Genomic DNA, 21,986 nt, shown 5'->3' with positions numbered 1-21,986 from the left:
GGTCTTTGGTAGAAAGTTTTGAATATAATAAAACCTGCGATTCTAATGTTCTCAATGTTACAGGTTTGGTCAAAAGATCTGAAATCGGTGCGTTGGATGCTTTCGAATCGATGGCGTTCTTCATGGTTCGTTTGTTTATTGGCGTTCTTCATTATTTTAATCAGTTTAGGTTCGGATTCCCCAAACGCAGCAAAGAAGTTGTATGACCAGCTATTTTGAAAAATGTGATGTGAATGTCTATGTCCTTCGATAGCACCCACTTGGTAGAATTGACAACCGTTTTTCTTTAAAAAACTAGATGTCATGCATTAATTTGCATAATTTATATTTTTATCCAAATCTACATTGCGACCCCGCAGCAGATGAAGCGATTGCAATCAATCACCAAATATCTAATCTATTCCCCCTTCAGTGAAAGCATCAAGGACAGTCTAACAAAAATATTTCACATGATTGAACCAGGTTTATATTATTCAAGCATGCAATGATTAAACCAATTTTTGTATTAGAATCCGTGAACAAGGTTGTCGCATTGTAGTTCTTGGTAGTGTTGTGTCATTATTTACTACATCTTTGCTGTAGTAATCAAGGAAACGAGTGGACCGACCACGATTGGTAAAGCAGACATTCACTGCAATGAGCTTTGTAAAAGGAAAGTCGCTTTGATTTGGTCCAAATTTGTCAACAAAGAAATGTCAAGCGCTAACCGCGCTCTAACCGCTGATGTTCATTGCGTTTTGAATACGCGGCAATGGTCGCAGATTTTATTTAGTACAAACCGCGACAATTCCGCGTACCGTTGCCGTTCCGCTTCCGTCGCCATTGCGTTTGGGCCTTGAACCTAGTTGGCTTGGGTTCGAATCCCAACCTACGATAATTTTTTTGTTTAAATTTTTTTTAATTTAATAATTTTTAGAACATTCGGGAATTTTAAATTAGATTATTTATTTATTTCAAAAATGATGATTATAGTCGTTTTTGTTTCCAAGGTGAGGATTTATGGTTGTCACAAAACATTTAGATAAGTAAAAATGGGTGTTATATAAAAGTGGTAGTAACTGAATGATGGATTGAAGTCATTTATAATTCTAAGGTGGCAGTCTCCTCAATTTATTTACCACTCCCTGCCAAATGATTTTCTTTCCATTGTGTTTTTTTTTGGTAAGCGGAAGTCGCTGTTCGACTTCAATAGTTTATTTATTTATATCAATTAAGTTCGCCAGCGTGAATAATCATTTCATTGTACCTTTGTTTGCAAGTCGATGGATAGAAAAAAATCATGGTAACAATGCTGGTGTCAAAAATTTATAGCAACGTTGGAACAAAAAGTTTCTCTTGTGTTCAATATGAGAATATTCATGTTTCACAAGTAAACAGACCGTTTTGAATTAAAAGGTAAATTTACATAAACGAGGGCGCGTGTGATTTGGTAAGCTTGTACATTGAAAAACTGTAAATCGTGTATTTCCCGTGGTGAAAACTCAGTAGATATAAAAAAAACTAAATAAACTTCCTTTATTTCTTTATTCATTTATTGATCTATTGCTCCTTACCTGTAATATATGCAAAACATCTCAATTGGAATATACCGAAATAATAAAAAAAATCCTTCACATAATAGTAAAAAAAATATTGTGTGTGTATTGGGACTCGAACCCAGGTCGGTTGCCATTCCTCATGATTTGCTAATCGCGCCAGTTTTTGTAGTAGTTACAATTACCTTTGTTAAACACATAATTCAGCTAAAAGTCAAAGGTGGTATAACGGCAAATGTAAAGGTAGAAACAACCTCTTGAAGACATGTAGTGCAGCTTAATGATTAAAGGTAATACTATTGGTAACAGCATCGTTTATTCAACTCGCAATTCAGTCTAATGAATATGGTTGAATAAAAGCTTTAATATTGTCGCTATTACATTTATTAGCAGTATAGTTCAGCCTAGTTGGAACTGGCGAATACTGGATTTTAAATAGGCTGAATAAACTGTTAATGTTTAAATAGTTCAGCGAAAGTTTTATTCAGCTTACATAACCTTTAATCTGCTTTAAATCAACACGTAGTCTTATAGTTCAGCTCCTAATGTTTGTTGGGTTCAAAAATGGGTTCTGAAATTGCAGTGATATATTCTTTAATGGTTTTCTACTGATTTAAGCAGTTGAAAACCTCAATTTTCTCGATCTTGCAAAGTAGAAAACCAGCAAGGCGGAATTGATTATTCCTAAGCCGTGTATTTGAAAGCAGATTAAAAGTATTATCCTCAAGAACCTTGTTTGAATAGTAAAAATTCAGCAGTGAAAGAGGAACAGTTTTTTGAGGCGATAACCTCAATACAAACAGGAGAATTGTTTGAATTTGAATGCATCCATCATGAATTTCATTTCTACTATTATCAGAAAATGGGTTGTAATGGCAGATGATTCCACTCACATAGAATGTTTAACGCAAAGCGACAAACCGCATCTGAGAACCATCGGTACGTCAAGGCGATCCTCTTAGTATACTACTTTTCATCCTGTATCTGCAAGCCTTATTGTATCAACTTCCGGAAATATGCTACGATCAAGATGAACGTATTCAGAAGTGTTTCGAAGATTTTGAAAGAATTTCTGGAGCAATACCACATCTCCGGAAACAGAATCATTGGAAATAGGAGTAGGAATACCAATCATGAGTGGGTTCTACTAGAAAGACTCCTAAAAATGTTATATTCCTCATAAATTCCAAACTGGGGGTAAATCTTCTGATTAGTTAACGTGATTATATCGACGAATTCATCAAGTTCAACCAAATAAATTGGATGCACAGTTCATCAAACACAATGGACTATTTGTTTTGGAAAACCAAGTCAGCTAATTATTTAATTGTATCACCATACCATTCGTAGCTGTTTGAACGTGACGGAGCCTCCGCTGCAGTAGTATACATTGAAACCAGTTGTAACCTTTCGCACCGCTAGTCTAAACTTGGTAGCGTAAGCGCCACTCTGGAGTCGATCGTCTGAGAACTAATCATGGGATCGACCGGCTATTAAAAAATCAAAACTTCGAGCGGACCAACCACAGGCTTCGGCGTGGTTTACGGAGCAGAAAGATAGATCTAGGGCTTAAGAGTGTTCGCCTGAAATATAGGTGGAGCTTCCGTTGTTATGTACGTTGTTACGTTGAAGTCATGGAAGAATGCAGCCATTTGCCAGAGCGCCACAGCGATTTATGGAAGTTTGAGTTCCCCTAACGACAAGAATGGGATATTCTTCAGTTGTTTAGCGGGACACCACCGTACATCTGACTGGTTAGAATATGGTTTGTGTCACGGCTATAAGCTTCGTATCGAGGTGTGTGGATAAGATGTCAAACCGGGTTCCGAGACTAGAAATCGAGTTATCTCGGTTTTTAGCCTATCACGAATACCGACGAATCACGACATTGGTTGAATTTTGGCGTTTATCAGCTGTAGATTCCGATGTAGCCCGGGGGATATCCATATTCCACTGTTGGATGAGCGGGGATCGGGAAGTGATTCTCACCGAACCTTGGTGGGAAGATTGGCGAGTGAACCTTATCACGATCTTGCTCAGTCCTCTCTGGAAGGGTACCATGAGCATCTATCGTATCTGAGTCCGTGATCCTAGGATGGTTGGATCCAGCAGGCCGTGGGCCCAGGCTTTCTTCTATAGACTCCTCTCCTTCGAGGAATACCTGAAGGTTTTGGCTCATGATATCTCTGGGTTGTGATATTGGACTCCTCTCTGGTAAGGTTGACTTGGTAAAGTCCGGCTTTCGCGCGGACCTTAGTAGTTTTTGCAAGCTTGCTGTGGGGAATACTTGTCTGGGAATATTCCAATGATTCTGTGCCAACAGTCGCTAGGGGACCATTGCAGTGACCCGGCACAGGCAGATGTGTTGATTCATCGATGTCTTTTAGGTTTAGCGTTGAAACGGCTGATTTGGTGCCATATGACTCTGTAAGAGAGAAATGGACAGATGGATCGGATCGGGCTAGACGATCGGTGGAACTTACCCGAGGATGCCCTAGGCCTTGGGCTGCACAACCAACGATTGGTGTAGTTCTTATTACGGTGACCAGGAGTTGGTACTATAGCACCGAGGGTTTTGTTGGCGGATCGGAGGAGAAGTGTCGCTCTATGGGTAGAAGGTTTTTAGGGCTAGAAGGTTTTTAGGGTAGTCGGTAGAGGTCTTGCCTGGGTAAAACCCAACAATCGCTGAGGATGCATCGGGGGACAAGTTTCCGGTTGGAGTCGACAGAAGGATTTTGTTTTATTTCGACTACTGAATTTTCTAGATATTGTTGTTTGCTGACTTTGCGATTGAGTGTTTGCATAGTAGATGAGTTTATTCTGACTGGTTATACGGGTTGTCAGTGTCCGGTGCTGCTTCTTGGCTTGAGATGTCGTGCGAGGCTGAGGAACTGGATCGGATCAGCACAGGGTGGAGTCAAGGTTGGGTGTAAGCAGGGTGATGTCGATGATAGCATTGGAGTTATGGCTTCAGGCTCGTCGAATTCGGAAGCGACGGCATCTACCTGGCGTTCAAGGAAACTGGAAAATTATGGCCCTAGATCCCTGGAGTAACCTGGAAATCTAAAATACATTCATGATTAAAAGCACCCTGATGGTGGTGATAAGAAAATCTAGTGTAGTCGAAATATTTCGAAACTAATTTCGAGTTCGAAAAAATTATCAAACTAAACAAATATTTTGACTGTGCACTAGCACCATCTACTGTCGTGTAGTTAAAATTTGATTAATTTTACCTTAGACGTTGAATCAAAATGAACTGAAACAATTCATTATCATTCATTCCTGTGTAACATCATCCTAATCTCCAGTTTTAAGTTGTTGTTCGCTAATCACAAACCCATTAACGAAACTTCTGACTTTAACCACACACCATCCATATTTTATTTACATCCTCACAGCAATTCTGGCAGCCGGGTCTGCAACCCAGCACCTCGCAGGACGTCAAACCCTTCGCCCAGGCAGCTTACGGACCGATGGGAAAAACGGCTACGGCCGTCTCCGACAGTGGCCTCCAGGCGGCACACCCCTGGGAGGGACGAGCGATAGCGACGCACAAATTCCGCCTCGTCGAGTACAGCGCCTACCTGGAGTTGCGTGTTGAAGATACTGTGAGTTTTTTTTTTTTTTTGGATCACTGATTTTTCATATATACTAATTTCTCTATTTTTTTTAGTACCACAAGCACTTATTTGTACATATAGGCGACCAGCCAGCTCACCCGCTGCTCGAATCGGTCGAGGTGAAAGAAATCTACGACAAGTTCCCCCAGAAGGCCGGCGGTCTGAAGGAACTGTACGAGAAGGGTCCCAGCAATGCGTTCTTCCTGGTTAAGTTCTGGGCGGACCTGAATACCAACATCGCGAGTGATGCTGGTGCCTTCTACGGTGTCGGCAGTCAGTGAGTATCTTCTGTTTTTAATTTGTTACGAACGGAGTTTCTAAGATTTTCGATTCCTTTCTCCAGCTACGAAAGCAATGACAACATGGTGATTACCTGCTCCACCAAGGTGTGCTCCTTCGGCAAACAGGTGGTGGAGAAGGTCGAAACCGAATACTCCCGCTTCGAGAATGGTCGGTACGTGTACCGGATCAGCCGGTCGCCGATGTGCGACTATATGATCAACTTTATCAACAAACTGAAGCACCTGCCCGAGAAGTATATGATGAACAGTGTGCTGGAGAACTTCACCATCCTGCAGGTAGGTGTCCAATTTGTGCTAAATCCATCTAGCAATGCTAAGTTATTTTCTCATTTCTACCCTAGGTCATCTCCAACAAGGAAACCGACGAGACGCTGCTCTGTGTGGCATTTGTGTTTGAGGTGTCCACGTCGGAGCATGGCGCCCAGCACCACATCTACCGTCTGGTGAAGGAATAGCATGAGATCAGCACCGCGTCCCTTACCGCTGCTAGCCACCACAATCAGCAGCAGCCACTTCAGAGCCAAACTGCTGTTGACAGCAGCAGCAGAAGCAGCGGTAGCAGTCTAATGTTAAGTAATCTTAGAAACACTAGCTACAATAACGGTAACGATAGTAACAATAACAATAACGCTAGCAGTAACCGTAACGATAACAGGGGAGTAGAAGCAGGTGTCGGCAATGTAGACAGCATTGCAATACCGACCATTACCGATGACCAGTCAGCAGCAGCAGCAGCTCTCGGGCTAGGAATGGGTGATGATGGTGGCCTACAACAGGAGCAGCTAGTGATTGCCGGGGTTTCCACAACGGCTACTGATTCCGAGCAGGGCTCGTCCGTACTCCCGCCGGTGGACTCCCATGAGCATCATCACCACCACCACCAACACCACCAGTACAGTAGTCTAATGGCTGCGGCAGCAGCTGCCGCCGTATGCAAGTCGGTAAAGCAGGAATTTATCGGCGGGGAGGATTACCGGACGGTGGCTGCTGCCATTGTGCAGCAGCAGACTCAGCTCGAGCTCGAGCCAATCGGTACAACAACAACAACAACAACATCGGTTGCGTTAATCGAGAGTGGCGACTAAGCGGCTGATTTTCTGAACAGGATCTCCAACCTGGTTCGAGAGTATTGCACCTGTACACACCTCTTCTGCTATAGAAATGTACCACGATTAATCAAGTGGGTGTTGTGGTCTGGTCTAACAACCTCTTACGTTTCGGTTCTCTTCAGGTTGACCTCCAATTTCGTAGCTCTCAGTGAACGGAAACAAAACAAAAATCGAGAAACTAAATTTTAAGAAGAAAAAACAGTGCCTATATTACAAAGAAACAAAAAAAAACAAGAAACAAGTTAAGGAAAGGGGAGATCTGTGTAGAAAGTTACGGAAAACTGTAAAAATTAGGCTCTTCGAACGAAGATGCACACGCCTATTTGTTCTGCTTTGTTTTGTTTCCTCTTCGTGGTAGTATTAGTGACGGGTGGGAAGCAAACCCACGCGAATGAACCACTCTCAACACAAACACTCACACACATATAAACAACAATCAGCATTGATCTCAGCGAACACCAGGTGGAAATTATTGGATTTGGTTTAGTAGAATATGGGGGAGGCAGTTTGCCATAAAACAAATAACAAGCGTTAGCCATACTGTTTCCCGAGAAACTATTACACCCGTGTTCTGTGGTTTCTCCGGAAGCGTAAAACAATGGACCATGAGAGCAGTTGTAAATATTTAGGCAACAGAATAATGAACACAGATAATGAGAAGACAGAGAGAGAAGCGGACGCTGGAGCATGCGATAGTTGGGTCACGGCCTAATAAAGCAGCTGCTTGTGTCGATTTCGATGTTTTTCGCCGATAAGTCAGTCTTCAGTGTGTTGTCAAATTTTTGTCGGGCGACAAAGAGTGTTCAGATTTTTACACGTCGACCAGGATGTACAGTGACCAGTAAGACCGTAGCACTGTTCGTGCAATTGTCCTATACCCTTTGAATCGGCTGCGAAGTCGGTTTGAAACAGTAGATCAAGTTGGGTAACGATATGTAGTACCAAGGCTGTGTGCTTTTGATGGCGGCCAACATCGTCTTATTCGTAATATGTTCGATGACTTTTGTTTAGACAAAACTCATTAAAAAAATTATTTGAAAATTGTCCAACACGAGACCCATTTTGGATGCCGTTCTTCATTGGATAAACGGAGGGTCCTTGCTAGGCGATATTGAAGCTTTCCCCATGGATATTATAAAATCGACCAATCGACACATCAGTCTACTGTCCAACACTCAATTCGTCCGTCGTTTGTCAAATGTTTCTAAAGGGTCAACCACAAAGCTCGCTTTCCTGCCAAGGTGGGTATCGTAGTAGGCTGGTTGGAATGGCAACATTTTTCCATCGCGAAAAAAATTTTCGCGAGGAAGGTGACAATCACGCGGTTGAAGTAAAGTCTGTCGGAAGTGTAATTTTAATCGGAATTCTTATTCGGAAACAAAGCAGGGATGGATTCCAGCAAACAGAGGAAGAGAAATAAGGAAATGGTCAACATTGCTGATGCTGACTATGATAAGGCATTTTTGACTACCGACGATGCTGATAAAGATGATTTTCGGTGGATTCTTTATAGTGGAGCGTCCGGAAGCATAGTAGAGTAGAAGAAGCTGTACAAGTTAGAACAACAGGTTATTATCAGTGTGGCAATATCTGGGCAGAAGCTCATCAGTCATTACGCTGGCGAAGTAAGGATGCTGGTGAGCGTGAGTAACAAGACGATACGTTGCGTTGTTTATGAGGTTATGTACTTTCATGATTTAACGATCAACTTGTTTTCTGTGAAAACGGATCACGGGGTCCGTACTGCATCCCGAAAATCAAAACTGTTCGGACTTGTAATCGTCGGATACATAGTTTCTCGTTTCAGTTTCCTTAAATCGGGTGTTTTTGTATCACCGTAGAGATGATAACCTCGGAAATACTGGCTTGCAGAAGCTAGTGCTTGCCAGAAAGGTGGAAGATGTTGAGCTGGAAGATCTGAAAGTGGACGAAAATGTGTGCATATTGTGCATGAAAGGGAGCTGTTGCACATGGCTGTATGTGGAACATTTAAGCCAGAAGCGTGGAATAGGGGAAAAATGTACGTAGCCTTAAGACTAAAAATGACATATTCGAAGCACGCAAACAATACTTGACGCGGTTGCCTATTTTGAGTGATGGCCAGCTCGAATCCCTTTCGACAACGGAGGCTAGTAAGTAAATTACGAGTTTCAGGTCATACACACAGAAAAAAAATGTTGGTAAAAATAAGAGTTTTTAACTCTTAGCAAAAAACAACCAACGCATACTCTTAGTTTAAAAATAAAACTCTTGTTTTGAGTACTATTCTTCATTTGATTGAAAGGAAAACTTTTACTTTGATTATTATTCTTGATTAATTTAATAGTTTTACTTTCAACCTAATAGTTGGCGTTGGTTGTTTTTTGCTAAGAGCGGAATACTCTTACTTTTACCAATATTTTTTTTTCTGTGTGTACTTAGTTGCGTTTCGGCTTCGCCTCATCAGAAACCGACACTAACTTATTGTCGGAATAGATTAGCGCCGGCTTGACGCAATTTTTTACCAAATTTTCCTCCTTAGGGTGAAATATAACATAGAGTTTCAGGTGTTCTGCGAAAAAGCCGGTATTGTAATGGAAACAATTGCGCCCTGTACGTCGCAACAAAACGGCGTTACAGAGCATATGAATCGGATCATACATATATAATCAAAAACCATGTACGAGCAGCAGTACTGTGCAAGCGGAGTTACATTGTCCAGGTGATAATATAGCACTAGGATCGGCTTCGTGCTCGCAACGACCTGGTTTTGATTATGAGGAAACATGCACCAGTAGTTCGGATGAGTACTGCGAGAACATTGCTAGCAGAGACTGTTAAGCTAGATATGAATCTACATTAAATGGATGTCTGCACCATCAGCCAAAAACGGTGTCCTTATGGAGGGAATTTGCATGCGTCAACTGCCAGAATTCAATATATAGGCTGAAGCAGGCCCCGCGAAGCTGAAATGTTCAGTTTAGCCATTGTGTATTGAAGCTTGGATTCCAACGTACCCAGTATGACAGCTGTGAATTGCTTATACATTTTGACGAAGAAGATAGACATCTACGTTGTCTTGTACGTGGATGATACACTTCTAGCTTAAAACTCGTTGAAGACCCTGGAGCACATCAAGCCGAGATTATCTGTCGAATTTGCGAGGACAGATCTTAATGAGCTACATCACTTTCTGGGATTACGCATCGAATGTGACTGGCAGCAAGACACGCTGATTATTGCCTCTTGAAGTGATTTGAGATGGAGGGATGTATGCAAGCGTCGAAACCACTACAACCAAACGCGAAGCTTGAGAAGCTTAGGAATGACCAAAAACCAGTCCGGCTCCCGTAGTATGCACTAACAGGTTACTTGACATACTTGATGCTTTCTTCCCATCCCGTAATCTGTGTGATTTTCAATGGCCCGAGTCCCTTTCAAAGTGGCTCTTCAGAGAGTCTTCAGAGAGCTTTTTCGAGTCAGGGAATTCTGCATCAGTTTTGCTGTCACATTCAGAGTAAAGATGGAACCTGGCGTGCTTAGTGACGCCGGCAAACGGATTCACCGTCGATCTTATGGATATCTTTGATCTGCGTGGCGTCCCGATGGGAAATCGGACACATACAGCAGTTTTTCAAGAAGGTCTTTAGACGATGCACAAGCAGAAAGGTACAGCTTTTTCTTCAACCGTGTGGGAAACTGGTATTCAAATCCAGAAGGCCCGTGTCGTTTCACTTACAACGATTGGTTGAGTAGAAACTAAAAAAGCCGGCAGAATCTTGGCGTTATTGAATAAGTAGATTTCTCGGAACTGGGATAAATTTTCCCTACGAGCACCCAATAAGATTTTTGAGAAACTGGGCGGTAGTCAGTAGAACAGCGTGCTGGATGGTCGGAGGTCGAAGAGGATTCACAAAAGCTGGTGACGATTAACATCCACAAAGAGCTCTCTTCAAATACAAGCGGGAGTGAAGTCGACTCCAGGGACGCGTGATTGTCACCTTCCTCGAGGAGTGAAGTCGACTCCAAGGACTTTACAAGAAGTGATCGATAACATGATTGGTGATTTGTTTGGAGCGGAATCTCCTTTCGACGACATTGTTGTTTTCGGCAATATTCGAGCTGAGCACGATCGCAATCCAAACAATACTCGTCAAAGAATTGTTCGGTTTCTCCCCCTAAGCTGGAATGCTTTGGGTACCCGCTCTGCAGGCCGAAACTCATGAACGCAACCAACAAAACATGAACCCAAATCTGCACTTATTACATTTATTCAACACCCTCCTGCTCAACCATTAATGTTTTAACTTCCTAGCTACTACTACTACTACTCACGTATGATGGGCCCATCCTGACTTGCATAGCCTTCCGGTGCCATCTAAGCCAACCCATTGAGATCTTTCAGTCCCCCGTAACATTTCCACCTCCTTGACAAATACCGACACCGTGGCTCTTCGACGGAAAACTTCTACGGCGATTTTCCTTTGCTTGGCGATCGATCCGGTGGTGCAACTGACACTGTTGTGTTTCTCAGTCGCTCCGTGATGGCTTCCATTCCAGCTGGAGAACCTCCCTTTGTCACTGTCTCCGTTCTGTTTAGCAGACAAAACCGTTGCCTCGTAGTGTGCACTGCGTGTAGCAGAAGAAAATTACTCCTTCGCCGTTTCCGCTGAGTCTGGCAACTAAAAAAACCCTGACAAAACAACAGTTTCAGTTCTCACGGGAATACATGTAATCGTGTGCTTTTACTCACTTCCCACTGGAAGGTTTTTTGTTGCGAACTTCCGACTTCGGAGAGTTTCAGGAATTCGTCCTACCGGCCACGTCCTTCACCTGGACGATCCTAGTTTCGTTGTTCCGTTCTATTGGAGATTTCCTCTTCGCAATTAGCTCTGAGCACGGAAAGCGCGAATCAATCTGTTTATAACGGTGGAAACTGAGATTGCATATCATTGTTGTGCGCATTTGTCAATGGTTATAAATACCTTGTGCAGTAGCCTCAATTCTTCCGACAATAGTGCTGTCTTACGAGATCGAACCCGAACTTGACCTGATGTACTGCTTGTCGTGCGTTCCTTACGGGAATGTTCGATTTCTATAATGGCAATAATTAGCGCATAGCTTTTTCACTCTGACTCGGACTATTACCTTCACCGATTTTTGTTCGATCCACGCTAGATTTGACTTTCGCCGTCGTCTGAATGCTTCTTGGAATGGAGCTGCTACAGCATAAATTCGAACTCAGTCAACTGTCTTTTAGGTTATGTTCTCCTCGTGGAGATGACAGCTTTCCGTCTGAAATTTACAATCGTTACATATTGCTTTTCGTTCCGGCTCAAATGTTAGGTTTTACTCTCACCGAAATTGCTCACCTACTGTTGTAGGTCGTCCCGACGTTTTCCGTGTGGCTCCGTCGCCGATTGAAACCGACATCGATAGGTTGTCTCTTCGCTGCGCGCTTCTCGCGGAGAAGTGAATTTTCTGCCAAAATACTCGGCCAACTTCGCGTTTGCTCGAGTTTTTTCCTCGACTGGATGAAAATGCGGCCGATCCTCGAGGCGGAATGTGACGTCTGCTTACTGCCTTGTCACCAGCACAGTCCCAGTAGAATTCTGCCGTTTCCGTTCTGCTCTGGTTTGCTCGCATTTATGTGGTGGTGTTGGCAACATTTTTGTTTCCACTGAACTGACGTGACATTGACTTGTTGTCATACGGGGGGCTTAGTGATTGGCGATTACAGTCAGCCGGTGAAGACATTAATTGCAAAGACTGTCTACACTATTGCTAACGCTAGATTCATGCTTACTCTTAGATCTTGTACGGAATTTAAACGTATACGCTACAGAATCGATGAGTTTGTTCTACTGAGTAGCTTGAAACCGAAGGCAGACTATATAATTGCTTCGGTGTAACTAGTGGAAGAGCTTGCAGCTGTTCTGGAAGACCCAAAGCCTGTTTATAGTTCAAGAATACGTTCTTTTCGGCAAACAATTCCCAGCCCTATCAGAAGCGAGTTTTTCAACGAGTGCATCACGGATATCTCAGCATTGTTCGAAACAGGCACATGGTCTTCTGACGAGATCGAGTCCTTCGTCAAGCGTTGGATTTTGCATCTGAAGTCAAGTCTCCAGTTCATTCCACTCCAGCTGCGTGATCATTGCATCTGGACCATGGCAGGACTCTGTTTTCTACACTGTTTTGCGGTTCCTTAGGTGTTCGTGTAGTCATGTGGTTCGTTTCTCGGGTATCGGTATTGGCCAAGGTCTTGGTATTGGCCAAGGTCTTCAGTAGAATTATAGCGTTTACCGAGTTGTACGCGTCTTAGTATCATAGAAAGAGTGTAGTTTGATGAATGTTGATACCAATACAAGCTTCCTGAATCCGGATGAGAGCTCTGGTAGTAGTTGTTTCATTTTCGCTAGTTCTGTTAATGATCCCGATTTCCCTATTCATTAGGGTTATGGTTCGCATGTTATTTAGTTAGCTCGATTCTCTAGCTTTCCTAGGGATTGGGCTTGTCTCCTCAGAATTATGGCGACTCTGATATTTCTTAAAACACGAGCACTCAGCTCACCATTTCGTATGTTTTTTTTTTCTTTTATCTCCGAGATCAGTTGTTTGAGCACTGTACGCGACAAACCATTAGAACCCGGTGTAGAGTGACTTTTCCTTTGACTCAGATCGTGCAAAATAACATCGTTCTTTAGGGCCACCTGGTCGGACCCCACCTTGTCGGTAATCACCACCGGTTGCTGTATTGGTCGATCAACTTTTTGTGTTTATCAGTGAGTGCTGTGTCAACTCCTTTGACTAGATTCCAAAGCTGCCTGGCCGTTGTAGACTTGTCGATATTTCTGGTCAGTTCCTTTACGTAACAGCGTTTTGTCTTTCTCTACCCTTTTTTTGAATTGGACACTCTTCTCGTGGAGTAGGATAAAGTTTGAACTGGATTCCAGTCAATTTCTCCCGTCCACCAAGGCTTGAAAGAACCCTATTATTGTTAAAGATGAGCTGTTGGATGAAGTTTTTACTACTTCTTCGATTAGTGATACCATTTTTTCTGGTCAGTAGACGCATTGCGGTTTGATGCTGTTCACTACGCTATATTTCACCCTAAGGAGGAAAATTTGGTAAACACCAAAATTTCTCACCAGGGTGAAAATTTGTTGGTAAAACCAGTCTTTGAACTTGAGGGCACAAAACCTTATTTCTTACACAGTTGCGTTTCGGCTTCGCCTCATCAGAAACCGACACTAACTTTTTGTCGGAATAGATTAGCGCCGGCTTGATTTTCTCGCCAATCCCGTTGTAAACGTGAGATCGTTTACTGAATTCCTTTCGCCCGGGAAGTTGATCATTGTTGGGATACTGTCATTAAGTAGGATCAAGTCGAACTGGTCAATAAGACTGCGTAGAAGTTTCTCACGGTTACATGCGTGGAAGTTCGGGCTACACGAAGCATGGTGAGCGTTAGTCCGTTTCTATAACCATGTCTCCTTTTAGGAGTGATAGTGCGAATTTTTTTTCTATATCATCCTTACATACGTTGACTGGATGTAGGTAAGCCAATATGAGGTAGACCAATTCAACAGTACCAGTGTACGAAGAAGACAAAGGGTTAAGTCGTCGGGAAACTCTGCTTTTCTATACTTTCCTCCTTCAACTTCTTGCTCTCCCTTTGTTGGCGACAGCAACAGGGACTATGTCCGGTTTGTACGGCTCACCTGGAGGGTACGAAGGACCAATGTTAGCGACAGCAACAGAGACAGCTCTGCTTAGTACGGGGCACTTGGAAAATGAGGAAAAAAAGACTGGTTCGGCGTATAAACTATATTTGCTTCTACTTCGACCACGTGTACAATTTTTAATGAAAATGTTCTTATATTTTTCGGAAAACGCCTCCTGCGATCAAGTCTGCTATAAAGCAAATCTTAGCTATAATCATATTTTTTTTTGAATTCCCATGGCATACTAATTTCTAACACCCTTGAGTACTATGGCTTTTAATATTGAAAGATATACTTCACACCTTTCAGTCCCTTGCTAATAAAATGTCGTTGCAACAATTACAGTCTGAGCTGATGGAAAGTCGGTCATTTCCGCGAAAGCAAGGTCCAAACTCGCAAAACGATTTTGGACTTTTGTGTCCATCATTTCCTACTTGTTTACAGTTGACTTATAAGGGAGTGGCCCTCACATTCGGCTGGTACTCTTTTCCGAGTATCCTGCCTTTTTTCCGGCGCACTTTGTTCTTTTGTGTTCAAACTTCCTACAAAGCTGTACATTTCCGTTCGAAAGTTGATGCAAGATAGATTTTTGATAGTTGGGAAGCGTTTACTTACCAACTAGCTTCAACTTGTTTTGAAACTTGTCACTTTTGTTCATCTCTCTCTGCATCAATTGAAGGCTGATTCTACCAAGACCTTCTCTACTGCAGCGAAGTGATTTAGAATGGTTTCGTCGTGCTTCAGTGGCTCCAGACAGAGATCATCTACAAGTATCACTAATTTTGAGCTCGCTTGTGCACCTATTGGAATTAAAGATTTATGGTTTGATATTTTGATACCCTCTCGATTTATGGCGGGTTCTGCGAGTGCAAGGTCATGTTTGCCTCTCTTGTTTTTGGGATTTGTCTTTAGAAATTACGCTTGTGTCTAATGGGCAGAATTTCACTTTTCTGATGGTTTTTTGTCTTGGATTATAATTTTTAATAGCGAAACCACTTTTCACGGGACTATTTCTAGAGAAAATTTTCAATAGGACGTAAGTAACAATGAGAGATTCCCTTTGGGGTCTTTCTCTTCTATTCATTTCTCGGCCATTTTAACATTTACTACTCTACTCTTTGCATAATGTTCTAGTAAAAACCGTCGGCTTGTCGATATGTACTGGAAAATTAGTGCAAAGTGTTGTAATGACGTCGAAATAAACGAAAAAGAAAGTAAACAATAAGAGACTCTCAATGTTACTTACGTCCTATTGAAAATTTTCTCTAGATTTTTTTCTTCGTGGCACCGGCCGTCATCTTTACCGACGCGCATTAGTCGTAAATTTTGTCAAAAACACTCACATCACTTGTAGTCCGCGGACCGACACAAATCAGCTTCACACACGCGAAAATATTACGAAAGAGTACTCAGAAATCTAAACGTACATTCTTGTCGAAAAACAGGACCAAAATTCGATACACATGTTTTTTCTCACACATACACGTACTTTATCTTTTTATTTAGGTATCAGAGTAGATTTCTCGCGTTTTTTTTAAAGGGCAAATAATCATGCTGTTAAAATACACTTTGGGAGGAAATTCTAGAAAAACGAATAATCGCCGATTATAAATCACAGCAGTAAACGAAAGAGAAAACTTTTCTCTTTCATAAAATGTTAGCATCCAGTCTCGACGAGTTACGGTTTGTCTGGAATTTTCACTCAAAGTCAATTTTGACAGAATGCTTATTGGCCGTTTACAAAAAACACGCGTGATTTCCTCTCTTCTCAGTTCACTATTACGAACAAAACAATGTTGCCCGTCATTATAGCACAGCGTGAAAAACTAAACTGACACCAAAACATCCAAGCAACCCTGTAAAGAAAAATCATCCAACGAACGTCCTTCACTGTGCAGCGATGTATGGGACGTCGCCGCTCGACAACCCGTTCAACATAGGAACCCGCATCGAACGATTCCGCAGCATTTTTGTTGGACGGTTTCTGCTCGCGTTGGGGAAGAAAACTGACAGCATCTGAAGCAGAACAACTCAATAACGTCCATGAAACCTAGTTTTTCGTTTGTTTTATTCTATTTGTAATTGTAATCTTTATAGTTTTTGGAAGAGTGCATAATTAGGTTTAAATCCCGCAGCAAGAGATTTTCCCTCTCCCTTTGTTTAATAGAAAGAAGGGAGCAAACGTTTTGCTTTTTTGGGAGTACACTAAAACTGGTTAACAACTCCGTCACACTGCAGCAATTCGACCGGTTTGTGTGCAATATGGCGTCGTCGCCACCGATTCGAGGGAGCCACGCCGCATACAATTACTCAACACAAAAAATCGAGAAAAAAATGCTTTAATTATTAGTTCTACTCGATCGCGCGATATAATACATTACCCACAGACACAGGAACGTACTTTGAGAAAAAAAAAACCCCACGAATTAAGCCATTATTTGTTTGTTTATAAAACAAATCCTCTGCGCTTTTTACACCCCCGTTTCTGTTCTCGTCCCATTGGAATTGTCATTGGTGGTTGGTGCAGATGGTAAAAGCCGGAGAAAAGAAGGAAACTTTGTACAAATCATACATCTAAAACACGAGAAAAAAAACTATCTGAAGAGTTTATTTTTTAATAATAGCGAGCGGCGGTAATAAATTTAAAAACGAAATGCCAATACTTAGCTAGTAGAAACAGAAAAGAGAAGAAAAAAAACCGTGGGGAAAAGCACTAGTAATTAGTTTAACACAGAGAAAAAGCTGGATTTCTTATTTTTCGTTCAGTTTATTTATTTTAAATTTAATTAATGATTAGCTTGTAAGCTGAAGAGATTTTTTTTGTTGTTGAACCCCGCTCATTAGAGACAGAAGGGAAGAGGTGAAACGACAAGCGTGTCGAGTCCGAGATATTAGAAATGATATAGCGAAGGGTTATTTTTATTTTTTTCGCGAGAGTTAAAATCTGAAGAAGAAGAAAAAATATATTGAGATGAAGATATGTTTAAAGGAATAATTCATTTTGATCTCCTAGTTAGTCAAATGCATTATTATAAACAAGAGTAAAAAAAAGGGAAGCAGCAGATGAAATTTTGCAAACGATTCAAAAATCGTGCTTCTTTTGTTCGTACTATTCAGAAATTAAACTTGAAAAAAACCAATGTAATCGAGACAAATAATCATGGAACCATTGAGAATATGAAAGAGAAACAAAATACACACAACCCCTAAACATACTAGACAAAACGAAACTAAAAGAGCTTCATCTTCTGTGAAGAATGAGGTCCAAAAACCGGAACAGAGATAGAGAGAGAGAGAGAGAGAGAGAGAGAGAGAGAGAGAGAAGGTAGCAGGAGAAAAGCAATTTGACCAGTAGCGCGAGATAACGAAAACTGTAAATTTCTACCGAGATTGCGAGACACAGACGCCGATATACGAAAGAAGAAAGAGAAAAACTACTGCGAGTTAAAACAGAGAGACAGTGTAAATAGTGCAAAAGTTGTGAAAAATATTAAAAAAACAGAAAATGTTCGTTTAGGTAAGAGACAGGAAAGTAAATCTTTTTTAGCTAATGTGTAAGCTTATCTATAGTAAAAAAAAGAAACAATCATTCTCTCCGGTTTTCAACTTTGTTCTCAACTATAGTTTTTTTAATGAGAAATCAAGAGTAAAAAGTGTTTAATGTGTATATTCTGTAATACCTGTTTCGCCGTAAGAAAAAAGTAAAAAAATACATAGCTACAACTATACGCGCAGCAATAGACAGTAAAACATGATAAGTTTGAACAAGAGAGGACAGCGTAATTCAATAAATCTTTAAGTAACAGAAATAAGCAACCCAGCATTAAGTTAAACCGGCAAAGAAACAAAAATCTACAGCAGACACTATCCTTTACCGGGGTAAAAAGAAACACCCAAACTACACACGTGAAATAATAAAAAAAACCAATCAAAATATACCCATACAGCAAAACAATAGAAGACATAATTTATCAAATACGGACTTCGTTTGCGTGAAAAACAGTACATTTACATAACAGTATCGAATCACGAAAGTGATTTCAGTCGGATGAAAACCGTGCGTCCTTCGAGATGTTGAAACGGCGAAGGGAAACATTTAAACAGGAAATCAAACTAAGGACATGAATAAAACAAACCAGATTTAAAAAGAAGAAACACAAACGATTATGAATACACTACGAGAGAGAAAGAGAAGAGAAGCAAAAAAACGCAGGATAAAAGAAACTAGCTAAGTAAGTAAGACAATTGATGAAGTTGAGAATTCCGATATTTCAAAACGGATCGCTGCGTCACGAACCCCCCAACGCGGGAGTTTGAGAAAAGTGAAATAAGTTGAATAAACAGGTGAAAAATTCTTGAAAACTAGGTCGTGTTAGACGATTGAGTGGACGAGTGAGTGAATGTTTCTTCGAAAGCCAAATCTGAAGTTAGGCGTTCGCGATGGGCTAGTCATGTCAGAAAGCGGTAGAAATAGGACAAAGAAATGATTCTACTGAGACAGTATAGCGAGCAGGGTGTTTCGAACAAGTCGAAGGAGATCTGAGTAGGCTTTGTGCACTGAGGCTGACAATAAACAACCGCGGACAGTGCCTTCCGAGGAACATTGTCCTCGTCTGTATTAAACTGGACTTTCGGCGAAAAAAACAAAAACTCATTAACGGCAACAACCCCAATTTACTCCACTTCCCAGAGCCCTCCAAACCTCACCCCTTCAACAAAAAACTCAAATCCGCTCCACTTTGAAACTCCTCCGGTTCACTTCCCCGCCAGAAGAGCCGTGCCGGGCGCAACCCAATCAACGTCGCACGATCCCCATCCACCAGCAGCGTAGATCCTTCCCGCAATCCCAACACCGGAGCATCGTTCAGTTCGTGAAACTGCAAAATTCGTTCCTCCCTCGTTTCACCTTTATGCGTTCCACCCACCTCCGGATCCAGATAGTGTGGATTAATATTAAACGGGACCAGTGCCAGTGCATTAAAACTAGGCGGACAAATGATCGGCATGTCGTTCGTGGTGTGAATACTCCGCGTTGCCACATTCGTCCCAGCCGAACTGCCAACGTACGGGACGGAATGGTTTAGCACTCTATTGCGAATAGGTTCGATCAGTGCTTCGTCGTACAGAGATTTAAGCAGGAGAAATGTGTTACCACCGCCAATGTAGATCGCTTGGGCTTCGTTCACTGCTCGGACCGGGTCCGCGGCACGATGGATACCTTCGTAGTCGAAACCCCACCTTTTCAGTACCGTGCCTACCTTCTCCGTGTAGCTGTCGTGACTAGTTAGGGCGTAGGGTATGAACAGTACTTTGTTGACGTTATTTCTGGTGGAAAAATATTGATTAAAATTGATGGTTTTGACAATTGTGAAGCTCTACTTACTTCTTGAGGTATGCGCTCATGTCATTCTCCGCATGTTGCAGGTACTCGTAACCGTGGACAACCGACGAGGACATGAGGAAGAGTTGGCGTGGACTCATTTTTAACAAGTTGTTCATAGATTCCGTGGAATCTAAGGGTAGAACAAAAATAAAAGCGCATGAAATAATGAGACAAATCATTCTGCTCTGGTTGATGCTCAACATCACAATTGAAACTGGGACACGAACGAACGTATTGCATTACACGTGCAATTCGATAGTGACGATAGACGGATTACAGCCTTCAATTGGGTGTTAATGGAATGTTAGATTCTATTCACAGATGCTTTTGTTGAATACTTAGGCTGCCTGCAAGTTCAAGGTGCTCATTTTCTATTGAATGAATTCTCTTTTTAACATTCCTGTTGCATTTTTAAGCTTAAAATTTTACTAATATAAAATATTCTTTTTGATTTGAAATTTTGAAAATCACAGGGATTTAGATTGTGCTTCAGAAAGCAGTGATCAGTAGTTCTTGTTAAGTACGTGCCACGTACAGGACTGAATAAGGTCGGAAGCCATCCGTTCAACGTTATAGATTTTTATACATTTCAATGGAAATGCAACAATCTGCTTAAATACTTTTGATAACGTAGTTTCACTTTAATCGCATTAAATCGGCTTTTACGAAGCATATAATTTGCATTTTCACTTTGTCATTTTCGTTTCGACTTCGTCTCATCAGAATCCGAAATTAACTTAGAGGCGGATTACGCTGTAGGCTACCACAATAGATCAGAACATTGGTCGCAGTGGTTAATGTACCCAACGAAGGAAAAAAAAGCTGTAGGCCCTTTAAAATTGGCTTCACCCAATTTTCTCCTGTGGGGAAAATTTGCCTTATTTCAAAATGTTCTCTTTTGCTCGTTCTAAGACAGCTCATGAATGTTTGGGAAATTTTTCAGTCTAATAAAAATTGTGCAAACAGCTGGGAAACGTACATCTTCAATAGGTTTCTTGTGCATGTCCCGCATTTTTCTTAAAAACATTTAGTCACTTTAACTCACGACTTCTATTTTGCACCGAAAATCTAAGGAAAGTATTCACGAAGTGGAACAGGATTATTTCAGTAACAAACATTCACCTACCTACCGATCCAAAGAACAAACTTCGACTAAAGCCCTTGAATCGGCTAACAGCTGATAAAGCTTTCACTTTTTCGATTTATTGGTTTTTAAGAGCGGAATAATACTGGTGTAGATAAGACCGCTCGTGAACAATGCATGAAAAGAAGAGCAATAACAATGCTAAGGAGTAAAATGATAAGAATGACACAAACACAAAAGTATTAAAATTTTAATTTGACAGCATTCGCGATGGATTTGATGTACTCTACTGTCAGTTTAGCGCCCAGTATGAAAGCTGATCCATGTCCAACAAAAAGGTTGCAAAATCGTCCGAAATAGGTCCCACGTAGAACGGTTCGTTCAGCATTGAATGTTTATTTCATAAGAGGGCTGCGTACTTTGCCATAATTTTCTCTCGAGGGGTCTATCTAGATTATTCATGTTATAAAATCGTAGGCATTTTTTCGCTCTAAGTCAAGACAAGAGAACACGTGATGCGATTTGGATTCACTACTGTTCAAGTGCTGCATGGGATGAAAATACGATGATTTGCGATGTAATCGGTTAATTTGGGCTTGGATTGAATATAACTATCAATGTCTGTGCGTTAGTTGACGTTGGTATCAATAAAATAGGGAAATTAGTCTGAAGCAGACTAAATACATGTGATGAAGTACGTATGTAGGTTTTTGTCTAGGTATATGTTTTACGAACGATGATATATTGACCACTTAGTGGATTTATTTTTATATTTGTCTCTGCGTTGCGTTCACGAGCTGAATGGGGTGTGGGTCAATTTTTCATGCTATAAAATATTTTCATCGGTACCGATGCAACTGCTTATGTTTTATTGGCACGCACGTTGAATATTTTAGATTTATATGATTTGACAACTTGCTTCTGTAGGTATTTCTAAAGCATGGGCAGACTGCGTCGGTGCCTATTGGAACGCGCCGCATCGGAGATTTTGGTGGGTGAAAAGATTGGAGCTGTTTTAACGTTGATTTGTCCTCAGAATGCTGGTGAAGATGAACCAAATGCAAATAAGAAACACCTATACACTCAATTCGGCTCGGCAATTTTTCCAATAGCCGTGTAGTCAGCGAATTTAGAGAATGATAAACGTCACTTTGACTGGGATCTCAGCAAAACAATTGTTTACTGAGAACTCAGCTGTTGAGATTTTGGCATAAGCTGAGATTCAGAAGAAAAAATTAAGTGTG

The 21,986-nt window shown here is 41.4% G+C and overlaps 2 protein-coding genes across 6 annotated transcripts in view; one reads left to right on the top strand and one right to left on the bottom strand.

The window, feature by feature from the left end:
* Window positions 1-18,640, top strand: part of LOC131691198 (protein scalloped) — a 294,222-nt gene extending 275,582 nt beyond the window's left edge. For both annotated transcript variants that reach the window (XM_058977434.1, XM_058977426.1), the window contains 4 exons: window positions 4,937-5,146; window positions 5,212-5,435; window positions 5,502-5,736; window positions 5,802-18,640. In XM_058977434.1, the coding sequence (XP_058833417.1) occupies window positions 4,937-5,146; window positions 5,212-5,435; window positions 5,502-5,736; window positions 5,802-5,915 (783 nt within the window). In that variant the 3' untranslated portion in view covers window positions 5,916-18,640. The remainder of the gene's footprint in view (window positions 1-4,936; window positions 5,147-5,211; window positions 5,436-5,501; window positions 5,737-5,801) is intronic.
* A 300-nt stretch (window positions 18,641-18,940) lies between these two features.
* On the bottom strand, window positions 18,941-20,974 carry LOC131691179 (probable alpha-aspartyl dipeptidase). 4 transcript variants are annotated; one of them, XM_058977406.1, is made up of 3 exons: window positions 20,781-20,974; window positions 19,659-19,788; window positions 18,941-19,600 (listed from the first exon to the last, which is right to left on the bottom strand). In XM_058977406.1, exons 2-3 carry the CDS (start codon window positions 19,772-19,774, stop codon window positions 18,979-18,981), a joined length of 738 nt encoding a protein of 245 aa, XP_058833389.1. In that variant the 5' UTR covers window positions 19,775-19,788; window positions 20,781-20,974; the 3' UTR covers window positions 18,941-18,978. The 4 variants fall into 4 exon arrangements, with proteins under 4 accessions (XP_058833389.1, XP_058833370.1, XP_058833380.1 ...); XM_058977387.1 differs by having other exon boundaries at window positions 20,785-20,974; XM_058977397.1 differs by having other exon boundaries at window positions 20,789-20,974.
* Window positions 20,975-21,986: the final 1,012 nt, after the last annotated feature.

This window comes from Topomyia yanbarensis, chromosome 1 (assembly GCF_030247195.1).
Source record: "Topomyia yanbarensis strain Yona2022 chromosome 1, ASM3024719v1, whole genome shotgun sequence".
Classification (NCBI taxonomy): domain Eukaryota; kingdom Metazoa; phylum Arthropoda; class Insecta; order Diptera; family Culicidae; genus Topomyia; species Topomyia yanbarensis.
Note: the sequence above shows the minus strand (reverse complement) of the source record. Positions and strands in the feature narration are given on the sequence as shown.